Source organism: Anas platyrhynchos, chromosome 5 (genome assembly GCF_047663525.1).
Source record: "Anas platyrhynchos isolate ZD024472 breed Pekin duck chromosome 5, IASCAAS_PekinDuck_T2T, whole genome shotgun sequence".
Classification (NCBI taxonomy): Eukaryota; Metazoa; Chordata; class Aves; order Anseriformes; family Anatidae; genus Anas; species Anas platyrhynchos.
In genome coordinates, this window is record NC_092591.1 from 5,847,602 (window position 1) to 5,867,293 (window position 19,692).

At 38.8% G+C, this 19,692-nt stretch overlaps 1 protein-coding gene across 3 annotated transcripts in view; it reads right to left on the bottom strand.

Moving 5' to 3' along the window:
- The window catches only part of CCDC175 (coiled-coil domain containing 175), a 28,780-nt gene extending 10,558 nt beyond the window's left edge, over positions 1 to 18,222 (bottom strand). For all 3 annotated transcript variants that reach the window (XM_072038152.1, XM_072038153.1, XM_072038151.1), the window contains exons 1-13: positions 18,082 to 18,222; positions 14,201 to 14,286; positions 12,145 to 12,256; positions 10,354 to 10,489; positions 9,285 to 9,513; positions 8,292 to 8,414; positions 6,772 to 6,881; positions 5,599 to 5,680; positions 4,498 to 4,634; positions 4,255 to 4,365; positions 1,810 to 1,881; positions 645 to 780; positions 73 to 204 (exon numbers count right to left, since the gene is read on the bottom strand). In XM_072038152.1, coding sequence (XP_071894253.1) covers positions 73 to 204; positions 645 to 780; positions 1,810 to 1,881; positions 4,255 to 4,365; positions 4,498 to 4,634; positions 5,599 to 5,680; positions 6,772 to 6,881; positions 8,292 to 8,414; positions 9,285 to 9,513; positions 10,354 to 10,489; positions 12,145 to 12,256; positions 14,201 to 14,286; positions 18,082 to 18,187 — 1,572 coding nt within the window. In that variant the 5' untranslated portion in view covers positions 18,188 to 18,222. The remainder of the gene's footprint in view (positions 1 to 72; positions 205 to 644; positions 781 to 1,809; positions 1,882 to 4,254; positions 4,366 to 4,497; positions 4,635 to 5,598; positions 5,681 to 6,771; positions 6,882 to 8,291; positions 8,415 to 9,284; positions 9,514 to 10,353; positions 10,490 to 12,144; positions 12,257 to 14,200; positions 14,287 to 18,081) is intronic.
- Positions 18,223 to 19,692: the final 1,470 nt, after the last annotated feature.

A 19,692-nucleotide genomic window follows, 5' to 3' on the forward strand; every position in this document is an offset into this window, starting at 1 on the left:
TTCATCCACCAGAAATCTTTCCAAGGTTAATTAAAAAAAAAATAAAAATAAGGCAAAACTAGCAAAGCTTACCTCCAGACATTTCATTTTGTTAATGAAATCTTCATTATAATTCCTGTAATCATTTTCCCTCTTATTTGCTTCTTCACTCAGTGCTTTGATTCGGTTTTCAGACTGAAGAATTTCTTTCTCAAGGTCTTCAGTCTTTTAATGGAAAACAAAACAAAGGTGAGTAATTTCTAAAATACATAGTGTCTACCTGGACCGCTAGGAAATAAGCAATCAGAACAAGAAAAGAGCAGTCTGCATTTAAAGCACAATATCTGCTGAGATAAATAATTGCTTTTGAATTGTTATTAATTGGAGTTAAGATCAAATCACAGAATGGTTGGGGTTGGAAGGGACCTCTGGTGGTCATTTTGTCCAGCCTCCCTGCTCATGCAGGGCCACCTGAAGCCAGTTGCCTAGCACTATGTCCAGACCTGTCTTTAGATATCAAAGATCATTAGTCCTGATATCATGTTTAATAGCTTACAATGACCTTTAGAGGCTACTTACTTCAGTACCAGTTTACTCCGAATGTACAGCATGAACTTACTATATCACTGAACGTCATGGGTTATATCATCTGCTGTTTAACATACCTTCAGAAGTAGTTCAGCATGCCTTTTTCTAAGAGCCTCTATCCTTTCACTCGCTTCTCTGCTTATGTTCTCCTCCTCTGAGAAAAAGAGTTTTCTCTGCTTTTTTAAGTACAGTAGCTTCCACTGAAGCATTACTCTAGTGACAGATACATAAGCAAAAATAAGTTGAAACTGGGTGAAAAACACTGAAGGCAGACATAGCATTATCAGAGGTATAGCAAGCCTCATTTAAGATATTGGAAAACTCAAACATATCTACTGTAACTTCAGGACTATGATCAAAGTGGTTCAGCAGGAAATCTGGTATCCTGACAGAATCTAGGAGAGATGCATAAAAAGACTGAACACAGCAACAACCAAAAAAAACCACCTCTGAATTTCTATTTAAAATTGCCTGTACTGAACACACAGGCGGAATCCTAAGGTGACTACTCTCATTTAAGTGTTTCTGTAAGGTACTGAAAATTAACTTATGTAAGTCTGGACCATATAATTTGGCTAATTTTGCTTAGAAAGTTGCAAGGCTGGAAGGGACATGATTTCATGTTCATAAATCCCTAGGGTTTGTAAACTATGAAAAGGATAAAATGACAACACTGATGTAGAAACAACTATCTACATCAAAATGTAAACTAGGTGTCAAGAAAAGATTCTTGGCTATCAAAAGAGAAAGATTTTAGAGTAACATTTTAATGAGAGTAAGAGGAAAAGCAAAAACAGCTTTTTGGATTGAGTGTGATTGTTTTTTGGAGACAAAAGTATGGTGTAATATTCAATTTAGTTACCGATGAATATTAATTACACTTAAAATTAATTAAAATAAACAACAGACAGTTTTACAGTTTTTAGAAATGTCCATATGCTGGCAACTCTCAGCTTATGAAATTAAGTAGAACATTTAATGATATAATGATTAAGAGCCACATACATGAAAGTTCAGTGGTTCTCACCACTTGACAGTAGAGTGATACTATTCAAATGAAACCATGGGTATATTTGAGGATACGTGCTTTTATTGCCATTATATCACTGGATATTTACAGAGTGAGGCCTCGGGTTTATATCACTGATATAAGAGCAGTAACAAGGTGTAGTAATTCATTAATGTGCTGCTTTGTTTTTAAGAACACAAAGAACACAATGCCCAATTACTAGTTAGTTGTACCTCATCTTTTTTTCTGTCTTCAATTTTTGCTCTAGAGATGCCAGTTCTTTTGCATATATCTCCTTTGATATTCTGGGGAAAAAAGAAAAAAAAAAAAAAAAGAAACGTTCAGAAATAATGCTGAACATTTGCAGAGCACTTTATCTCAAATTTTTACTGGAGTTTTTCAAAATTTCCTTCCCACCAATCAGCCTTCAACACTTGCAAGTTGGAGATAGTACCTGTAGGTGATATCTCAAAAATACATACATACTAATGTTCAACCATAGCTGTGTGTTACATATTGTTTCTTTGGTTAGAAACATCAATTTAAAATTAAGAGTGTCCTGATAGGAACCAAGGAAAATCCAGGAGACCTTTTCCAAGTCTCCTGGATTTCCAACAATATGGATTTCAGAAACAATAAACAAATCCAAAAGCACAAGAGTAGATGTTTCAGAAATGAACAATTATTCTAATGTATTAGTAGTAAATAGTAAAGAAGAGTATGTTCAGAAGTAGAACTTCCAGACAGATGCACAAACATATTTTAAATTCTTAGTATGCATTTTTTAGTGTATTATGTATGGTAAAAATTAAAATGCATGAATTTAATATGTATTCAACACATTCCAAGATAGTTTAATACAACAAAAAAGGTCAGCAGTGTGAAAACAGTGATTTTCACTCCTTCAAGACACAAATGTGATGGGAAGCACCTGCTCCAAACCCTAGAAGCATTTACAAAGAGGTGGTATAGGAGTTTCTTCTAAAGGTCTTATTGTTCCAAATGCAAAACTTACAATTATCAAACCAGCATTCCAAGACATTTCAACAGTAGTGAGATGTGCCCCAAATAATTCTTTGGTGGTCCTGTAAAATTGACTGGGAGGTCTGTGTGTTGTATGTTGAAATAAAATTATTTGGGACTTGATATATCGAGATACTCTTTCTCAGGAGGCCAGTGAAGAGTCAAACAACAAGGCTACTATGTACAAACATAAAATAAAAATCTAAAGAAGTATGACAGGGACTGGGAAAAGGGGATTTTTCAATTAGTTTTTTTAAGACGTCAGAGCTGTGGTACATTTTGCATAGTTTGATGCACTCCAGTTTAAAAGCCTGAAATTAAGAGTTGATTGACTCTGGGAGAGTCAATCCCTTAAAACCCTTTCCTTTCCATCATTAGTGTAGATATCCAATTAGTGTCAAGATATTACGTGATGATTATTCACCTCAGTATACTTTAAATTTAGTTTTATATGCTGTAGACTACATTGCACTTCACTACAAGTTCTCGTACTCTTCAGCAGTGTATGGCTACCTCATGGTCTTATTTGCATTCCCCATTTACATGGCAACAATATCTCCTTTGCCAGGAAAAATGAAGAAGACACTGCTCCTATCAAAATAGAAACGTACTTCTTTTCCTGCAAAGCAGAATGAATGTATTGTATGTTTTCGTGTTCAGTATGAAAAGGGAGGTGAGCGATTCTTTTCTCACATTTCATCTATAATTATATTCATAAGTAGGACAACTCCATATTAACAAAAACATTCCTCAGGAGGATTTAGAGAGAGAACAGAAAGACCCTAGGAGCACAGCCCCTCTAGTGCCACACTATGAAATGCTGCACAGAACCAGGACAACTGGTGGCACTCAAAATACAGAGTATATGCAAACATTTGGCACTGCTATGTTTGGGGGACATTAATTGGCCGAACCTTTTCCCTTTACCTTGCAAAGGATGACTCTCCAGCAAAGAGAAAAAGAAAAGCTCTCCCCTTTGCCAGGATTACCCTTCTGACATGAGAGAATTTGATTATTAGGGTAGAACGTTCAGCCTTCCTGTCCTGATTCTCTAGCAAATAGGCAAATTGGATCCAGTGCAGGATGTCTGGGGTCAGTACACATGGGCATGCCCTCATGTATCGCAGCAAAGTCCAAAATCTCTTCTACCAGCTACAAGCTAAGAGAGAGTGCTTTGGCCATGCTCCTTCCAGCCATATGCTACTGCATAGGGCACAGGAAATCTGTTGTGCTCTGACCACACACCCAAAGATTTATTTTTTGGGGCACTTGTTCATGGTGCAAATCTGTGCTTATTTAGATTTCTCTGAGTAAAAGCATATTTTCTCAGATACAACCATCAAATGGTAGTGGCTTGGACCAGGACTTGGTACCGCCATATGGAGTTTGCAGTCGCAACCACTGTTTGTGAAGTTTCACACACTGCACTGTATTCGTTGTTATTTGTGTATGCCTCACCTGGCGATAAGAAACCACAGACTGACTTGGAATAACTGGCAGCTGTATGAAGTTTCACACCAGCCTGCTTGTATAGTTCATAAAGCCATTTAGCTTCCTTACTGAATGTTACATTTCAGAATCTCTCACACCAGCTTTGCTCCTGAGTAAATGGCACTGAAATCATTTACTATTGTCAATATTGAGAGATTACATACAGCAGGCTGTCTTCAAGACTTTTGATTTCCATCTCTAGGTTCTTCTTTTCCACCACAAGATTTGCCAGAAATTCAAGCTTTTCATTCAACAAAGTGGATAATTGCTTCGATCTACCAGAAGAAAACAAAAAAATGTTAGATTCTTCATCAGAAACATGATCTCACAATGTAGCAAGAAAAGCATTAGTCATAAAATGACAAACTTAAAATATCTGTATCCAAAAGCTGACAGCTGAAACCTACTTTGCCTCCATCTCGTCCCTTTTTCTAGCCCAGTGTTTTTCTTCTTTCACTGCTTGTTCAAACTTTTGGCGCGCAGCTTTATTTTCCGATTTAAGTTTTTTATTCAGGCATTCAGCATTCTGTAGATACTCCTTAGCCTAGAAATAAGGACATGCGTATTGTAGAATAAGGGCATGCAATATCAAAGTGAATGGAAGTCATGGGTCAGGGCTGAAGGAGAATGGGCAGGAAGACAAGAGAGAAAGGAGGTAGGAAACAGGTGACTGGGGTCCTGGATTGTGGCAGCGGGAGTGCAGTAAAGTGCAAGGGAGGTGTGTATGGGATGGGGAGAATGTGGCTCCCACCTAGCACTGCCTAGTGCCAGCAGGGCAGAGATTTTAATGGACTGATACCTTTTCAGACATGTGCATATCTGGAGAAGAGTTCATGAACGTAACTTGCAAACCAGCCCCAGAAAGGTGTGTGTAGTCTGCATAACAATAGTCCTAGGCAGCTGCCCTTCCTTCCTTCACAGCTCTGGCAGATGGGGTGCCACCACTAGTGGCTTTTTCCACACAGGCAATATAAATTAATAACAATCCAAGGAATCATAGAGTAAATCAGCAAGAATCGCTACGAGAACTCCACATGCAACTTTCCAGACCAGGATACCATTCTCATCCTTGTAAGCAAATCTCACCACCACTCTCCTACATCCATCTACCTGCCCATTCTTATTGCATGTATACTCCCTCCCAAATCAACATCCTAATCTCACAACCCTCTTTATTTCACTGCATTGCAGCTCACAAGACCACACCTTCAGGTTCACACCCACCTCTTAGTGCCACTTAAGTATCTCAACACCTGCCCATGGTCTCAGCTGAAGAGCAGATCTCACCACTACCTCCAGCACTAGCCCCAGAGTCCGGAGCAGAAGGCTACTGCATGTCCTGCAAATGTTTGTGCCTCTTCTACCTGCTTGCACCCATCAAACACAGAGGTATGGCCAAATCAAAGCACCTAAAGCATTTCAAGACGCACTTTGCATAGGCCTGTTATTGAAAGTTTTCTCGGGACCTAGCCTAGTAAGAACTCTGAGCCAGAATAAAGATCTCTTACCTTTTCAAGTTCCTTATCAAAATCTTCTTTTTCTTGTGCAATTTTTGATTGTAAAAGCAGTAATTCAGAATCAAGCTGATTTCTATTAAACAAAGTCAACATGGGCATATTTAGGGGGGTATTAACACAAGATTATTAAAAATTATGCATTCTTATTCTCAGGCCCCTCATGTGAATGTAAGTTACATCAACGTCTGCATGCTTTTGAGCTCTATTCCATTCAGATATCCTTATTCATTACTTCCCTCTAATATATCTGATGAGAACAAAACCTGGAAAGAAGGTAAGGACATACAGAACTACTAGGCTCTCTATTGCTAGATCTTAAAAGACAAGCCAAAGAAGGCTTGTGGGCAATATTTTCTATACACAAACTGATAGAAAAAGTACTCAAAGAGCAAGCAGGCAGGCCTTCTTTATTTACCAATAAATCCTACCAGCAACAATCTACAGGTTAAAAATGTGAAATTTGAGCATGGATTTACAATTCTGATGTACATTGTGCAAGAATGTTTTAGTGGATGCAGTCAGTACAAGTGATACTGATTTCCTTTGCCTACTATACAAACTGGGAGCCATGCAAGAAGCACTAGTCTACCTGAAGTGCTTCAAGAAAGGAATCTGATACAGAGGAAGAGAGGAGAAGCAGCTATGGAGCTAGCCTGGATAATGCTCAATTGAGGATCTCCACACTGAGCTCCACGTGTGTAGTAAACAAGCCCATAGAATGACATTCAGGTTATTTTGCTTATTCACATCATTTGCTACACTTTGCACCTCAGAGAACATACAGAAAAAAATAGTCTCTATGCCATAGCAAATAAGTATTCTGGCTGACAGGAAGATGATAGCATGTGCAGAGAGCAACAGCTGACACAGCCACCACATACACTGCATAACTGAGCATAGCTCTAGTGCAAAGGGCACTGTTAGTGAATATTTGTTCCCTGATAGCTAATTCAGATTAACCCCAGCTATCTTCTGAGTCTTTATGGCATTCCCACTGAAGCTAATAGAAATGTATTTATCAAGAGACACCTTGGATTTGTTAGCTATTTTACAGTATAAATAATTCAGATGCTTTATAGAGCATGGCTAGTGCAAAGCTTTCCAGTGAAAACACTGATGCAGGTAGAGAAGAAAGATCAAATCAAATCATCTAATAATTCTTACTTCTTTTCCAAGACTCCCAGCATGTCTCTCTTTTTAAATTCAATTTTTTCTTCCAAATGCTCACTCTCTTTTTTCAGATTTGCTATGAGATTTCTCTCGTTACATATAGCCTATGAAGAAAAAAAAAAGAAAAAGCAAGAAAAAGCAGACTACACCAAAATAAAATAATTTTTCAAAACAGCAGATAATGAATCCCTTTACTACCACTGGTCTTTTTTAATAATGGTATTTCATAACATCTGAATGAGATTCTCCTCTACTATTTTCTAGCTAGTCTGAGATTTCATAGCCAAAATTTCTACTGCCTGCAAAGCAAGAATGCTGAAGAAACAGTGGTTAAGGCTGCATTTATTGCATTTAGTCACTTAGAGGGGTTAAAAATAAATAAATCAATGCAGGTTGGTAAGATAAGAAACTTCCAAAAATAAGCCTGTGAAATCTGTCTTTTAAGGGCACCTCAATGCACAGTTCTGTTATTTTCACTAATGTGATAGGCAGAAACGACTGTTACTGGAAAGGCAGCAATGCTTCTAACAGACGTTGGCAAAGCTAGGGCAGAAAATTATGCTTTAGTCTCAGTTTGGATCACCTTATCACACACGTCTTAAGTTTTGTCATACGGCTGCTATCAGTAGTGCTTATGTAACTCAGCAGATGTTAAACTGAACGCACACAGTTTGAGCTAGCACTGTAAGAAATCATAAAAGGAAAGATAAGGACACTGATCTTTCCTTACGTTTCTCTCATAAATTATCCCACTGGAAAGGGAAAAGCAGGTCCAAAGTAGGCAGGGTTGATCTGGAAGCCAATATTAAACGGAAGACAAAGAAAGCTTAGTTGTTTTTAGCACTATAAGCTTTCACTCTCCACATCTTGAGCCTTCTTAAAGTTATCATGTCCACCACTGTGGACTGCCTTGCTCTAGTCAGTGCATTCATATAAAGTTCTGTGCAACCATCACCACGAGCTCCTTGCTCATTCCAATTTCTTCAACACCTTCCAATGCAAACCCTTTCACAACAGTTGAGAAAAGTCTTTTCTAAATTTCTTCCCCTTATGTCAGCCTTGAACTACTATAATTACCTTTTTTTTCACATTTGTGCCCACCAAATATCTCGACTGTCATTTTTCTTTTTCAGCTAGCTCCAAATAGCTGACTTGAGGGCCAAGTAATCCTCTCACTGAACCCTGCCCCCCTCCCTCCTTTTTTCTCCTTTTTTTTTTTTTTTAAGTTCCCCATAAGTCTGTCCTGATGAATAAATTGACCAGCACAGAGAGTAGCAAACTATTTCATTAAATTGGTAAAAAATCATTCTATATGGATCTTCTATTTTAACAGAGATTTACAAATGAGAAATTAGTCAATAATGCCAGTCAATTAGATACCGTATAAGCTTGTTTTTCTTCTTAAAAGGTAGTTGGTATTTCACTGTAAATTCCCCTCACTTTGACTAGTTATGAAAATTAAATTTTGATCTTTGCACTAACAATGAACCAAAACTATTTTGCATTTAACTTACTGTTGAAGTCAGACTTATCAAGTGTTGTAGGTCCATTAATTTTATATTCAATTTTTCAAATTCATCCTTTTTTGCTGAAGTTTTTGCCTCCTGAATATCAAGCATGTTTTTCATTTCCCTGTTCTACATTAAAAATAATACGATTAATTCACCCTGAGCAATTAGCTATGCATTGTTTAAAATTTAATACTAAAGCATCTGGAGCCTTCCAAAATTAACCAAGCACTAAATTTACAGTGGAAGAAAAAAATATGTAAAAAAAAAAAGAAAACACAGCTATGTACCTAATGAGTAAATTCTTTAAGAAAAAGAAACAATAATTAATAAAAGATGCAAATTAGGATCTGTTCTCTCAAAAGTTTTTGTGATTTTATTTCAGTGTAGGAAACAGATTATACCATCCTAGGAACACAGCTACAGTTCTGTTCTGCAGAAAAATGTTTTCTACTTGGAAGTTTTCTTTTAATCTATTCATCTATTTTTATGTTAGCATTCAGAAACGATACCAAATATATGCAACTGAAAGTAGGGCAGGATAAAATAAATAAATAAACAGTGAAAACTTATCACAGAGTTTGCTAGTAAATATAGGTACCTTTATTTTAAGAAGTGTGTCTGGAGGGGTGAAATTCCAGCATATGATTATTTATCCTACACCCAGTAAAAACAACCAGTACAGACATGACATCCTGAGATGCACTACTAGGAAACAAATTCCATATACCATTTGATTTTGATGTGCACGTTTGTGTGTCTACATATACACCACACACACACGAATACACAAGCACATGTATGCAGAAGTCAAAAGAGTCAGTTTGTGCATGTGCACTCCCAATGACAAGAGTCATTTTTGTGTTTGGCTGCTATGGAGATCTAAGTGAGCTCCGTATGAGAAAGCTAAACCCAACACTCAGCACAAATTCAAAGAGCATTTCATTTTTGGCACTATATAACCATCTGTAAAACTGAAATACATTTCAAAACCTTTACCTTTTCATCACATTCTTCATTCTCTTTCTCAAGTTTACTGATTTTTTCACCTATTTTTTCTTTTAATTCCTGTAACGCTGCCTTTGCCCTGATTATTTCTCTTTCTGTCTCCCTTGTTTTATTGTAAGTCTCAATTAACAGAACATTTGTGTTAATTTTTGTTGCCATCCTTTCATTCAGCAAGTCTACTCTTCTTTTATGCTGTGTCTGCAAGTATTCTTGTTCCTCACTGGAAAAAAATAAAATAAAAATGCATATAATACTTCCTACTATTCATTCCGATATTTGGTTCAAATGTTTGTTGAATTCAATACTTTCCTATCCATGTGTTAGTAACTCTGTTCATGCTATAGCCCTAAATATATAAAGGGCTGGCACCCACTGGCACCATCTAAGACTTTTAATTATAATGGAGCAGCTTTCATTTATTTATTGTGATAGTTATGCAGTTTTACTTTTTCCAATGTGATTATTTTCCATGAGTTTTATTAAAAATGGAAGGGCTGTTTTCAGGCACTAAACGAATGAAGAAGACTTCCCTTAAGAAAATGCATTGTGGCTTATTTTTGAACAGCTCTATAGCAGCATGCCAGAAGGTGACAGTAACATGAAATCTGGCAGGGAGAAAACAACTATCTCCCAAGTCTCTGTATCCTCTTCAGATAAGTCTTGAAGAGGGATCTCTATCACAGTTACTGATTCAGAGTCCCTTCCACATTATTTTTTTTTTCAAACCTGCCAATTACAATCTTCATACTTGTTCCTTAACATAAATTGCTGAAAGAGAAAACTCTCCCTGCCAGCGTGAGAAGCAAAGCTGCAGCCAGTTTTCTCTGAGCAAGCTTATCAGGGCCACAGGGGGCAGGCAGCAGCAAGCAGGCTCTGCTGTTCAAGAAACAAGATCTTAAAAATCAGGCTTGCTTTGCTGCTGCAGCGAAGAATTGCCTAGAAACATTTGCGGCTAGCTGCAGGGGTGAGGGACAAGCACTACTCACCATGTTTTGATAACATTTCAATTCGCCTTAATCATCTTGCCAGTATGGTTTTCCTTGTTCAAATAAATACATACCACAGTGCAGCATTCTGTCTTTCACAAAGGGTTTGCTTCTCATCCAGCAATTCAATTTCATAAGCAATGCTCTTCAATGCAGACTGCAGCTGATTTATCTGAGCAGCACTAGATTCGCGTGCTGCATTAACAAGAGCTACAAAATAAATAGCAAACACACAGAAGCCTCTTAGATATAAAAAAAGGCATATCAGAGGTAATGCATAAAGGGATTGATTCATAATCTTTAGCTCACTACTATAGATACTGTCACCTGGCAAGGGATAGCTGTGATTCTAGGACACTCACTCAATAACATCCCCTAAATCACACACTTTATTTCAGCCTTTTAGTCTTATCACATTTTCCCTAAGTCATCTGCATCTATCAACAAGAAAAAGTCTGCTGTGTTCTCAGAGAACAATTGCTCTTTTTCATATTATATGTCTACAAAATTCCCTAGACGTACAGTGAGCTGATAAAAATTACTTCACTGAAAAAAACAACTATCTCCTGCACAACCAGCCTTAGCAGCCAGGGAGAAGGAACAGGAACACCTTGCTCAATATTCAGCAGCATTTCTCCTCAAAGAGCCACAGTTTTGTGAAACTGAAGAGCCTGCATGAAGAGGTGCTGTGGATAAAGCTCTTCTGTGCATGGGCGTTGTACTACAGCATCCTTTCAGCTTCAGAGATAACAGCCACGTTAGTGTACATCCACCCACACAAAAAAACACTCGGTGCAGAATGGCAGCAGCTAGTCCAAACAGCCGACTGCATAGCAACCAGTGCTATAGGCAGAGAGAGGTGAGGGAGGAAACTTGCTGTAAGAAACTAACCAACAAACACAGAATACAGATGGAAAAAAAATACCAAAGCTCTGGCTGCTGTTTCACAATGAATCTGAAGCTGATATAACTCCATAATACACCAAAAGAAGTCCTGCTCCCCCTGTCTCATTGCCATCCCTCCTCCTGAGCCCCCACACCTATAACCATGCAGCCTCATGGCTATCCAGATACACAAACTCAACTCCCTTGCTCCTCCCCAAAAGAAGAAATCTCAGTATTCATCTAGATCAGATACTTGACCACTGTCCTTTGGGACTACAGTGCAGTTAGAAGGGAGGTAGCAAAGCATGCCTTGGCATATTCATCTCAAAAATGAAACCACATCTGAGGAAAAAAAAAACAAAACAACAAAACAAACAAACAAACAAAAACAAACAAAACAGAGAAATAAAGCTCAATATTTATTTTCTTCTAGACACCTGCTATTGTTTTAGCATCCCTTCATAGCCAGTGGAGAGAATGAGGCACTTCTAGTTCATGATTCTTCTGACTTCTTTTAAACATCTATTCTAGGATGAGATGACTCATGCCTCCAAGTGCCTCTTTCTCTTCACCAACCATATGAGCCAGTTGATTAGCATTTGGCCAGATGAAACCCACCCAAAAGTAATGTCATATCATTGTGAACCCTACAGGAGGGAATTCACAGCACAGAGCACTCAAGTGCTCTATTGCAAGTACCAGAGACAGGCTGTAGCACAGCTGGGATCAGAACTGAATGCTGCCGTTCCCCAGTCACTCCTCCAGTGCTCATGCACAGTCTTCAGTGGAGATGTTTCTCATTTACACTGTTTTGTAAGAGAATAACCCCTTACGGTGTCACCCACATTTTTTCATTAAGAAGTTACCGAAAGCAATTTACCTTTAGCGGTAAGATTCATTTTATAGAATACTTCAAACATGTTTAAATGTATAGAAAATTCAATTCTCTCCTTTTTCACAGCTGGTTAGGGCAGTACTACCTGTCATCTCTGCAGTGATCTCTCTTGGAAAATTCTGCAATCTGAAGCGAAGATTGCTGTTTTTTATAGTCTCTTCTTCTAGGCATTCAATGGTGTGCCTTCGAATTTCTTCCTAACAATTAACAAACCCATAAATGAGAACTAATACAACAGCTGATGAAAAAGCACTTCTTCCTTAAAAAACCATTTTTTTTTCATATTTGTTTTTAAGCTATTTCATATTGAATATTTTTCACATCTAAATACTTTATTTCCCTTCCTCATACTTGCTCTTTCCTCCTTTCTTCCACACTTCAAAATAACAAGTAACTTCTTTTACAGGTAGCTGACCAAATCTACATATCTCTAGAAACTTTTGGCTTCTGGCTGTTAACACTCTTGAGGAAGCTGTTGCCCACGTCTCTGCTGCAAAAGCTGAGGTAGCAGGGAAGATTTTAGCTGTCAGCTTCTGCCACTGTGAATGAAGAGTGTTATTAAAGCAACAGAAGAGCCTTATTTCCATGTGGCCTGAAGCTATACTGAAGAACGGAGACCATAGCTGGCCTTCAGAAACACCAGAAAGTCATCTGCTGGTTCATAATTGCTGGTACAAGAAGGGTCACTTAGGGTGAAGGTGGAGCAAGAGAAAACCTGAAGACTGCATTAATGGTGGGAGGAGCCCTCAAACAACTGAAAAAAAAAAAAAAACCAACAAAAAAAAACAACACAAAGTTTTGTGACTGAGAATTGTCAGTGGATTGATAAAACCCCCTAATGTCTGGGAAAATATATCAGTTCTTAAATAGATGCTGCCAAGGGCACCAGAGCTTATGCATAAAACTAAACCTATCTTTCTCCTTCATTTTTACTAGCAGTTAAAATCACCAGCTAAGACACTGTAGGAAGAAATGATGCTGTTGAATTTTGCTGTCTGCAGAGCAAATTCTATATGCATGCATATAAATTACTAGCCCTTCCTTGAGAAGATGAAATATTTAGAGATATATAATAAATGTGTAGAAGGTTTTTAATTTCATATGAATTACATCCTCAATTAGCTGAAGCAGTGAGAAAGAAAACAGCTTTATGATTTCAGCATGTTATGTAAAACACTCATAAGACTCATGCAGAGCTGGTCTGAAATAGATGATTTAGAGGTCTACTGAAGGAGAAAGGAGAGTTTTTACAAGATTTACACCTACCTAGACAAACACGTTATGGAGATACTTGTTAAAAAACCTGCTTGAAGCTATTCTGGCTTTAATGACCTCTGAGGTCTTACAGCAAAAGTTAGTTACCCATGAACAGCCACCCTTAGCTGATAATTGCTGTAAGATCTCTTACTACCATACACAATGCAGTTGTCTCAAAGAAAGGCTAGCTGTTCCACAACAATCCCTTTGGACCTGGTTGGCAGGCAAACCACCGTCTTGCTGGACCCTGTACCATCTGCTGAACTCACTGAGATCACTGGGTGTATCCTCCCAGTATCCCCAAGAAAGAATCATTCAATTTCTCCCTTGCACAGACAGCATTAAGGCCCTTATGATGAAAAAGGCTCCATACAAGCTTCCTTCAGGTGATTTTTGTGATGCTGCTATGAAGCCAGTGTTGGCCTAGAGCTTCCATCTCTTGAGCAAAAGCAACCTATGAAGACAGGACAGAGCTTGGAACAAACTTCTACCCCGAGTCCTAACTTACTCTGCTGAGTATAAGACCCTTCCTCTTTTGACTTCAGCACAAGTCTGGGTAGGCCTCAAATTTCACTAGCCCCTAGTGAGAAAGGCATCTACTGTTCCCACACTGAAATGCCAGTAGGTGAGCTGAGGCTTGGACCAGTTGTGTGATCTGCTCCACTCAGGTTGGTTTGTTCAATTACAGCCACGCTTCTGCAGGCAGCAAAGTGTGTGTGGGCACCCTCCCCCAAACTTCACCCCAAACCACCCCTGTCTCTTGTGAGGTAGAATATAACTTACATAAAAAAATACTCATAAAATTACAGCCCTAAAAGACTGATCTGATGGTTACAAGTGATTTATTTGCCATATATCTAAAACTAAGCATGATGTTTTCTTACCAATTTCTTAATAGCAGTAATAGTATCTTCAAGATGCTGCACAATTTCCCCACTGAATGTATAGTCTTCATTTTTCACGTGTTTTTCTAAATTGAAAATACAGTAAAATAAAAATGTATGGGTTTTAAGGTTCAAGCATTGCTTTATTGTGCTGTGAAAATAACTCTGATGTGAAGGATTTTTGATTTAAAAGTATTTGCTGAATCACTTTTGCCCTGTTCTTAAGTTGTCAGTGTTTTTCACACTTCTCCTTGTGCACAGAATAGGCAAATGCACAAATGGCATATGAGGTCCATGGGACTTGATAAAATTTTTAGTCATAAAATGGTTCCAAATTAAATTCTTCAGAAATAATCTTTTAAAACAGTAATTGAGGGAAGTTCAGGGGCTATTAAACTACAGTAAAAGTTGTGGATCAAAATAATTTCCTGTTAAGTAGGGTGTAGCTTATCTTTAGAATTTTTCCAAGTAGCCATGGCTTCATTATGTCTCTTTCCAATCAAAAATACTAATCTGGATTCATCAAAGTCTGAAGTGAGATTTATGTTACTACAGAGGTACTCTTTTTATCATTAAATTTAATTTAGTTTGAGCTAGAATAACAATTGCCCAGAGAAGCTGTTCTTCCCTGGAGATATTCAAAAGCCATCAGGACACAATCCCAGGTAATGTGCACTAGGGGACGCTGCTTGAGCAGGGAGGTTGGACCAGGTATCTCCATAGGTTCCTTCCAACCTCAACCATTCTGTGATTTGAATTCATCCTAAAGATAGTTGTACCTGTTACAGTGGCATAACATTTTTTTATACCCTCATTTTGTAAAAGAGACTAAATCCACATGGGGATGGGGGAGTGTGGAGAAAATAAATACTTAATCTAAGCATAAGTGAATTTGGAGTGAAGACAAGACAGTCACCCTGCTGAGAAGAGAGCTCTGTTTTTAGTTTGACTTACTGACTTGTTGTATACTGGCAACTGTCTTATTTCACTAGGCTCTTTATCCTGAATTAGTGTAAACAAAGCCCATGTGCAGCCACTACCCCTGCTTTACCTGCCTATCTTCAACACCTGACGATGATCACCTATCAGTGTGGCACCTTCTGTAACTTATGGCTCTCAGTAGGAGAGATGTCAGAAAACAAACCTATGTATTTAGCAAGCAGTAGAGTGGGTTGTTTAAGGGCAGAATTGCCCCAGTTTTGTCATTTAGTAGTAATTCTAGACAATTCTTTCTAATGACAGCAGTCTGAAACCACAGTCTTTTTACCATCTTAAAATCAACAGAACTATTAGCTATTTTCTTCAGAAATATAATTTAGGGCACATTGTGCAAAAATAAAAAATCCATGTTAAAATCTATGTTTTACTTGTGAAGGTGTTTTTTTTTTTGTTCGTTTGTTTGTTTTGTTTTGTTTTTCCTCATCCTTTAGGTCATCTCTCTTCTAGACAGCCTCTTGATTTCTTTTTATCTATTTGATTTTCTCTTTTGTTATTTTATTTTCTCCGTCAAAATCTGTTTCCTAGATGAAAGACCTCCTTCAGAAAAAAATGATGTGATAAAGCATTCAGATGTTTTCAATTTCCTCCCATGTCAGTTAGTAAACCAAAACTAAACACCAAATGTAAGCCGACATTAGTGATGTATAGTTTCTCATATACAGCTTTTCTATCAAAAAAATGATCCTTCTGAAAAGTCTTGCCTTTTTTTTTTTCTTACATGCTGCTCCCAAATTCACCCTTTTATGACACCTACTTCACTTCCAAAACTCTTTTCATCAAACCTTTCAGCCTTTTAAAAGTGTCAAGCAAGGTGACATGTAAAAAATGTCAGCTATCTATTTTCAGCCCCTCTCCCGACCTCTCTCATTCAGTGCCACAAGCACAAGCTTCTCACTCCAAAACAGCATCAGTCACAGTTTATCCCCTCCACACAGCAGTGTCACTGCTTTGTCACACCTGAAATCCCTCCTCAAATCCCCTGGTTTCTTAGGGCACGTGATGGACTGAAGCCTGGCAGTGGCCAGGAGGGCAGAGTACTGTGACCACAGGCATTCACTGGTGGAGTATTTCCACATCAAATTAGATCTCTTCCTATGGCTTATGTCACTCCAAGCCATTCGTCTCATCTGTGCATGGCTTTTTCTGACCTCTAGGTTTTAAGCTCTATTAGGAACATTATATTTGTACAGCCTTTGAAACTAAGCTGTTGAGATAATGCCCTAAAACAAATCTCAGAAGTAATGGGGGAGCTCAGGCCCTTGTTCCCTCATCTGACAGCTCAAGCTTCCAAAAGTGAGTTTTTGCGATATACATCCGTAACCACAGGCTGTGCCCAATCCTGGCTATTTATAAGAAACCAGTTTTGATAGACAAAAATAACTTTCCATCACAGTTAAACAGACTTGACAGCAATGGAAAGTTTTGAATGTTCTGAAATCGGAAAATTTGAAGTGATAACCAGAGGCAATGTCCCCCAGCATGGTATCCATCCTTTGGGATTGCTCAGCCTTAATATGTCTGCCCCTGCTTCTCAAAGAGAAGTGCTCTGGACCCAGATAAAACTTGTCTGAAATCTATCTCCTGTTAGTTAGTTTATTTGGTGCTTTTTATCTGGAAAACATTATTACTCTTAGCACAATTTCCTTGCTTACACTTGAAGCAATCCTTCTCTTGCAATATGATTAATCTTTCCTTCTAAAGCAAATTGATTCTGTTTTTAGTCAGCGCTTCATCTCCTTTGTGAAGACCTTTGCACCAAGTTGCTGATTGCTGAATTGTTCCAATTCTGCAGCTCCGCAATCCATCCAGCTACCCTGAAAGCAGGCTGCATTTCCTACAAGAGGGACCATGATAAATGTGATTCTATAGGTGAAATTTATCATCTAAGAAGGCCCAACAGCTCCATAAGCAGGTTCTTGTCTGATACAGCCCAAGAAAAAATAACATTCAAGACAATTCAAGGGTTTTATAATCTCTCAAGAACTGAAAAGAATGAATTTGTTATCTAAGCGTATTTAAATTTTCTTTCTCCCTTCAAATACTATGCCACATTCTCACTTTGGAGGCTGAGGGGACTACAAGCATCTGTCTCGCACCACCTGCCACAGTGCATTGACATGCCCGACCACTGTGCAAAGCACATTTATTTTCTTAATGTGCCACCAGACTTCTGGTTGAACAAAGACTTTTCTCAACACTGCTCCACAACATCAGCACTGTGAGGAGGTTTGTGTTACAGGTAGAAACTGTAACTGTCAGTGAAAACTCTTTTTTAAGCAGTGTTTCCAGAAATAAGATGTAGTAGAAAGGCTTGAAGAAAAACCCTAGACATCTTCTCATATGTGCTTGCCAAAAAGTCTTGGGAGTCCCACAGAGGAACCAGATGGCCACATATGTGATAATAAAACCAAAAGACAAGGAGGAAATGCATTAATATCCATGGCAGCCATCTCATTTAGAAACACACGGCCTACACAAAGCTTGTCTCCACCAAACACTTGCGGTGTCTCTTTCCTTCAGATTTTCCATCTCCTATACCAACCCTAGTAAACTAGGTTACAGGTAACCAGGAAGACAGTCCATGGCCAATGCAGCCATGGGGATAATGTTAGCCATATTTTCTTAGGTGGATATTTAAAATGGCAGAAAACATTGATAAAAAAAAAAAAAAAATGCTATTAAGCCCTGACCTCCCTTATCAGGACAGTACAAAATGTAGGCATAGTGCCAGGTTTTGGGCTTTCCCTGCTTCTGCCCACCCTGGGCTGGGGGGGTCGCAGTCCCCAGGGAGACCAGTCCTCCTTTCCATATGGCAGAACCCACATCCTGGCATGGTGGACTGGAGGAGCCTCAGCAGTCCCCCAGGCCCTGCACTTGCTCACCCAGGCTCTGCAGGCGGTGGAGAGCAGCTGGTGCCACCTCAGAGGGCACCAGCGCCACAGTGCCTGGCCCAGGCCTCAACATGGCAGCCATGCCGGGCCTCAACATGGTGGCCAGGCTGGGCCTCACTGTTGCCAGGTGAACAGGTTCTGTAGAGCCAAGGGCAGAACTCCATGGAGCTCAGACTGGCTCTGAGAGAGATCAAAATATTGTAATAAACCAAGAAGAGTCTTGGACAAATTAATTACACATATTAAATGACTTTCTTGCAAACCCAGCACATACTGTACTTATAGGTTCTAGCAGTTAAACTTGATAATTTCTGGCCTTGGAGGCTTTGCTGGCATCCCAACCTTTCAAACCATGGAAGATTTAAAAATATTATTAATGAAGTTTAGACTCTTTTTTTTTTTTTCTTCTCAGAGCTACAGTTGAGTTATGTTTTGAAGCTTTCCTATGGATCTGTGATATTTAAAAACTATCCTTTTAAATGCAGTTATCTGTGCTTGCCTTATCGCTGTAAAAACAGGGTAAAACCAACAAATATCGCCAATTCAGAACTTAAGATAGAATAACGATTGCATGAGTGAATATCAGCTGGCATGGCTGATTACTTCTATGTGAACTAAGCTCAACAATACAAATAATCAGCAGGGTAACATCTCTTCTTTTTAATTATCTAAAAGTCTAATAGGAAGTGCTGCAATTTTCCTCTGGAGATAACCAGTGTGTTAGGAGATGGCCTCTTTCTTTCCCACATATTTATGGCTGCTGCCACCTTGCCAAGCTATTACTGGAGACCTTCTTCACTTACAATCAGTATCAATTTATGGCTCAGCAAGGGACGGTCAGCAAAGGTGCTGCCATTCTTCACCTCTGGTTTCCTGAGAAATTGCTCTGGAAATTGAACCCTGCCAAGAACTACTATGTATTAAAAGATCTTCTGTTAACCCTATATGTACACATGCAGGACCTGATCCCAAGTGAGATGAGCATCTTCTCCTCCTCTTGACTTTCACAGGAGAGGTGGGCAGTCAGTGTATGCTGCCTTGCAAGCTGTGGCACACTTTTGGTAGTGCTCTTCTGCAGCTTGAATGTGCAAAATACCTCCAGTTATCTCCTAGAATAGGTGATAATTTCTGCAGTCTTCATTTCTCTGTAGGCAGAACAACAGTATGGCATTGTTTGGTCATCCTTGGACTAGTAGAAGACCTATCTATAGACCTGGGCTTCTAGGAGACCTGTCCCATCCAGCTAATAAAAAGCCAGCTGTATGTTGCATGACAGCTAATTTGTTAAGTACAACATAAAGCCTTGTTAGAAAGGAAGGGCCCTCTCTTTCTGAAAAACCTTTGAAGTCTTAGGCAGGTTTCAAGGAACTTACTGGTTCCAGAGAGTAAGCAATTTGGTACCTGGCCAGCAGCTGAAATTCAGGCACCTCTGGGCCAAATAAACACATTGATTTCTATAATGCCAAAGCACTGGGGGCAAGTTCTCAGTTCTCTCAGTGTATTTAGCCCCTGAACTGGAAATTATACTTGAGGAAAAACTAGAGGTTGTTTTCATTTCAGGCAATTAAGCACTTCTAGGTATTATTTTACCCATTCTTCTTG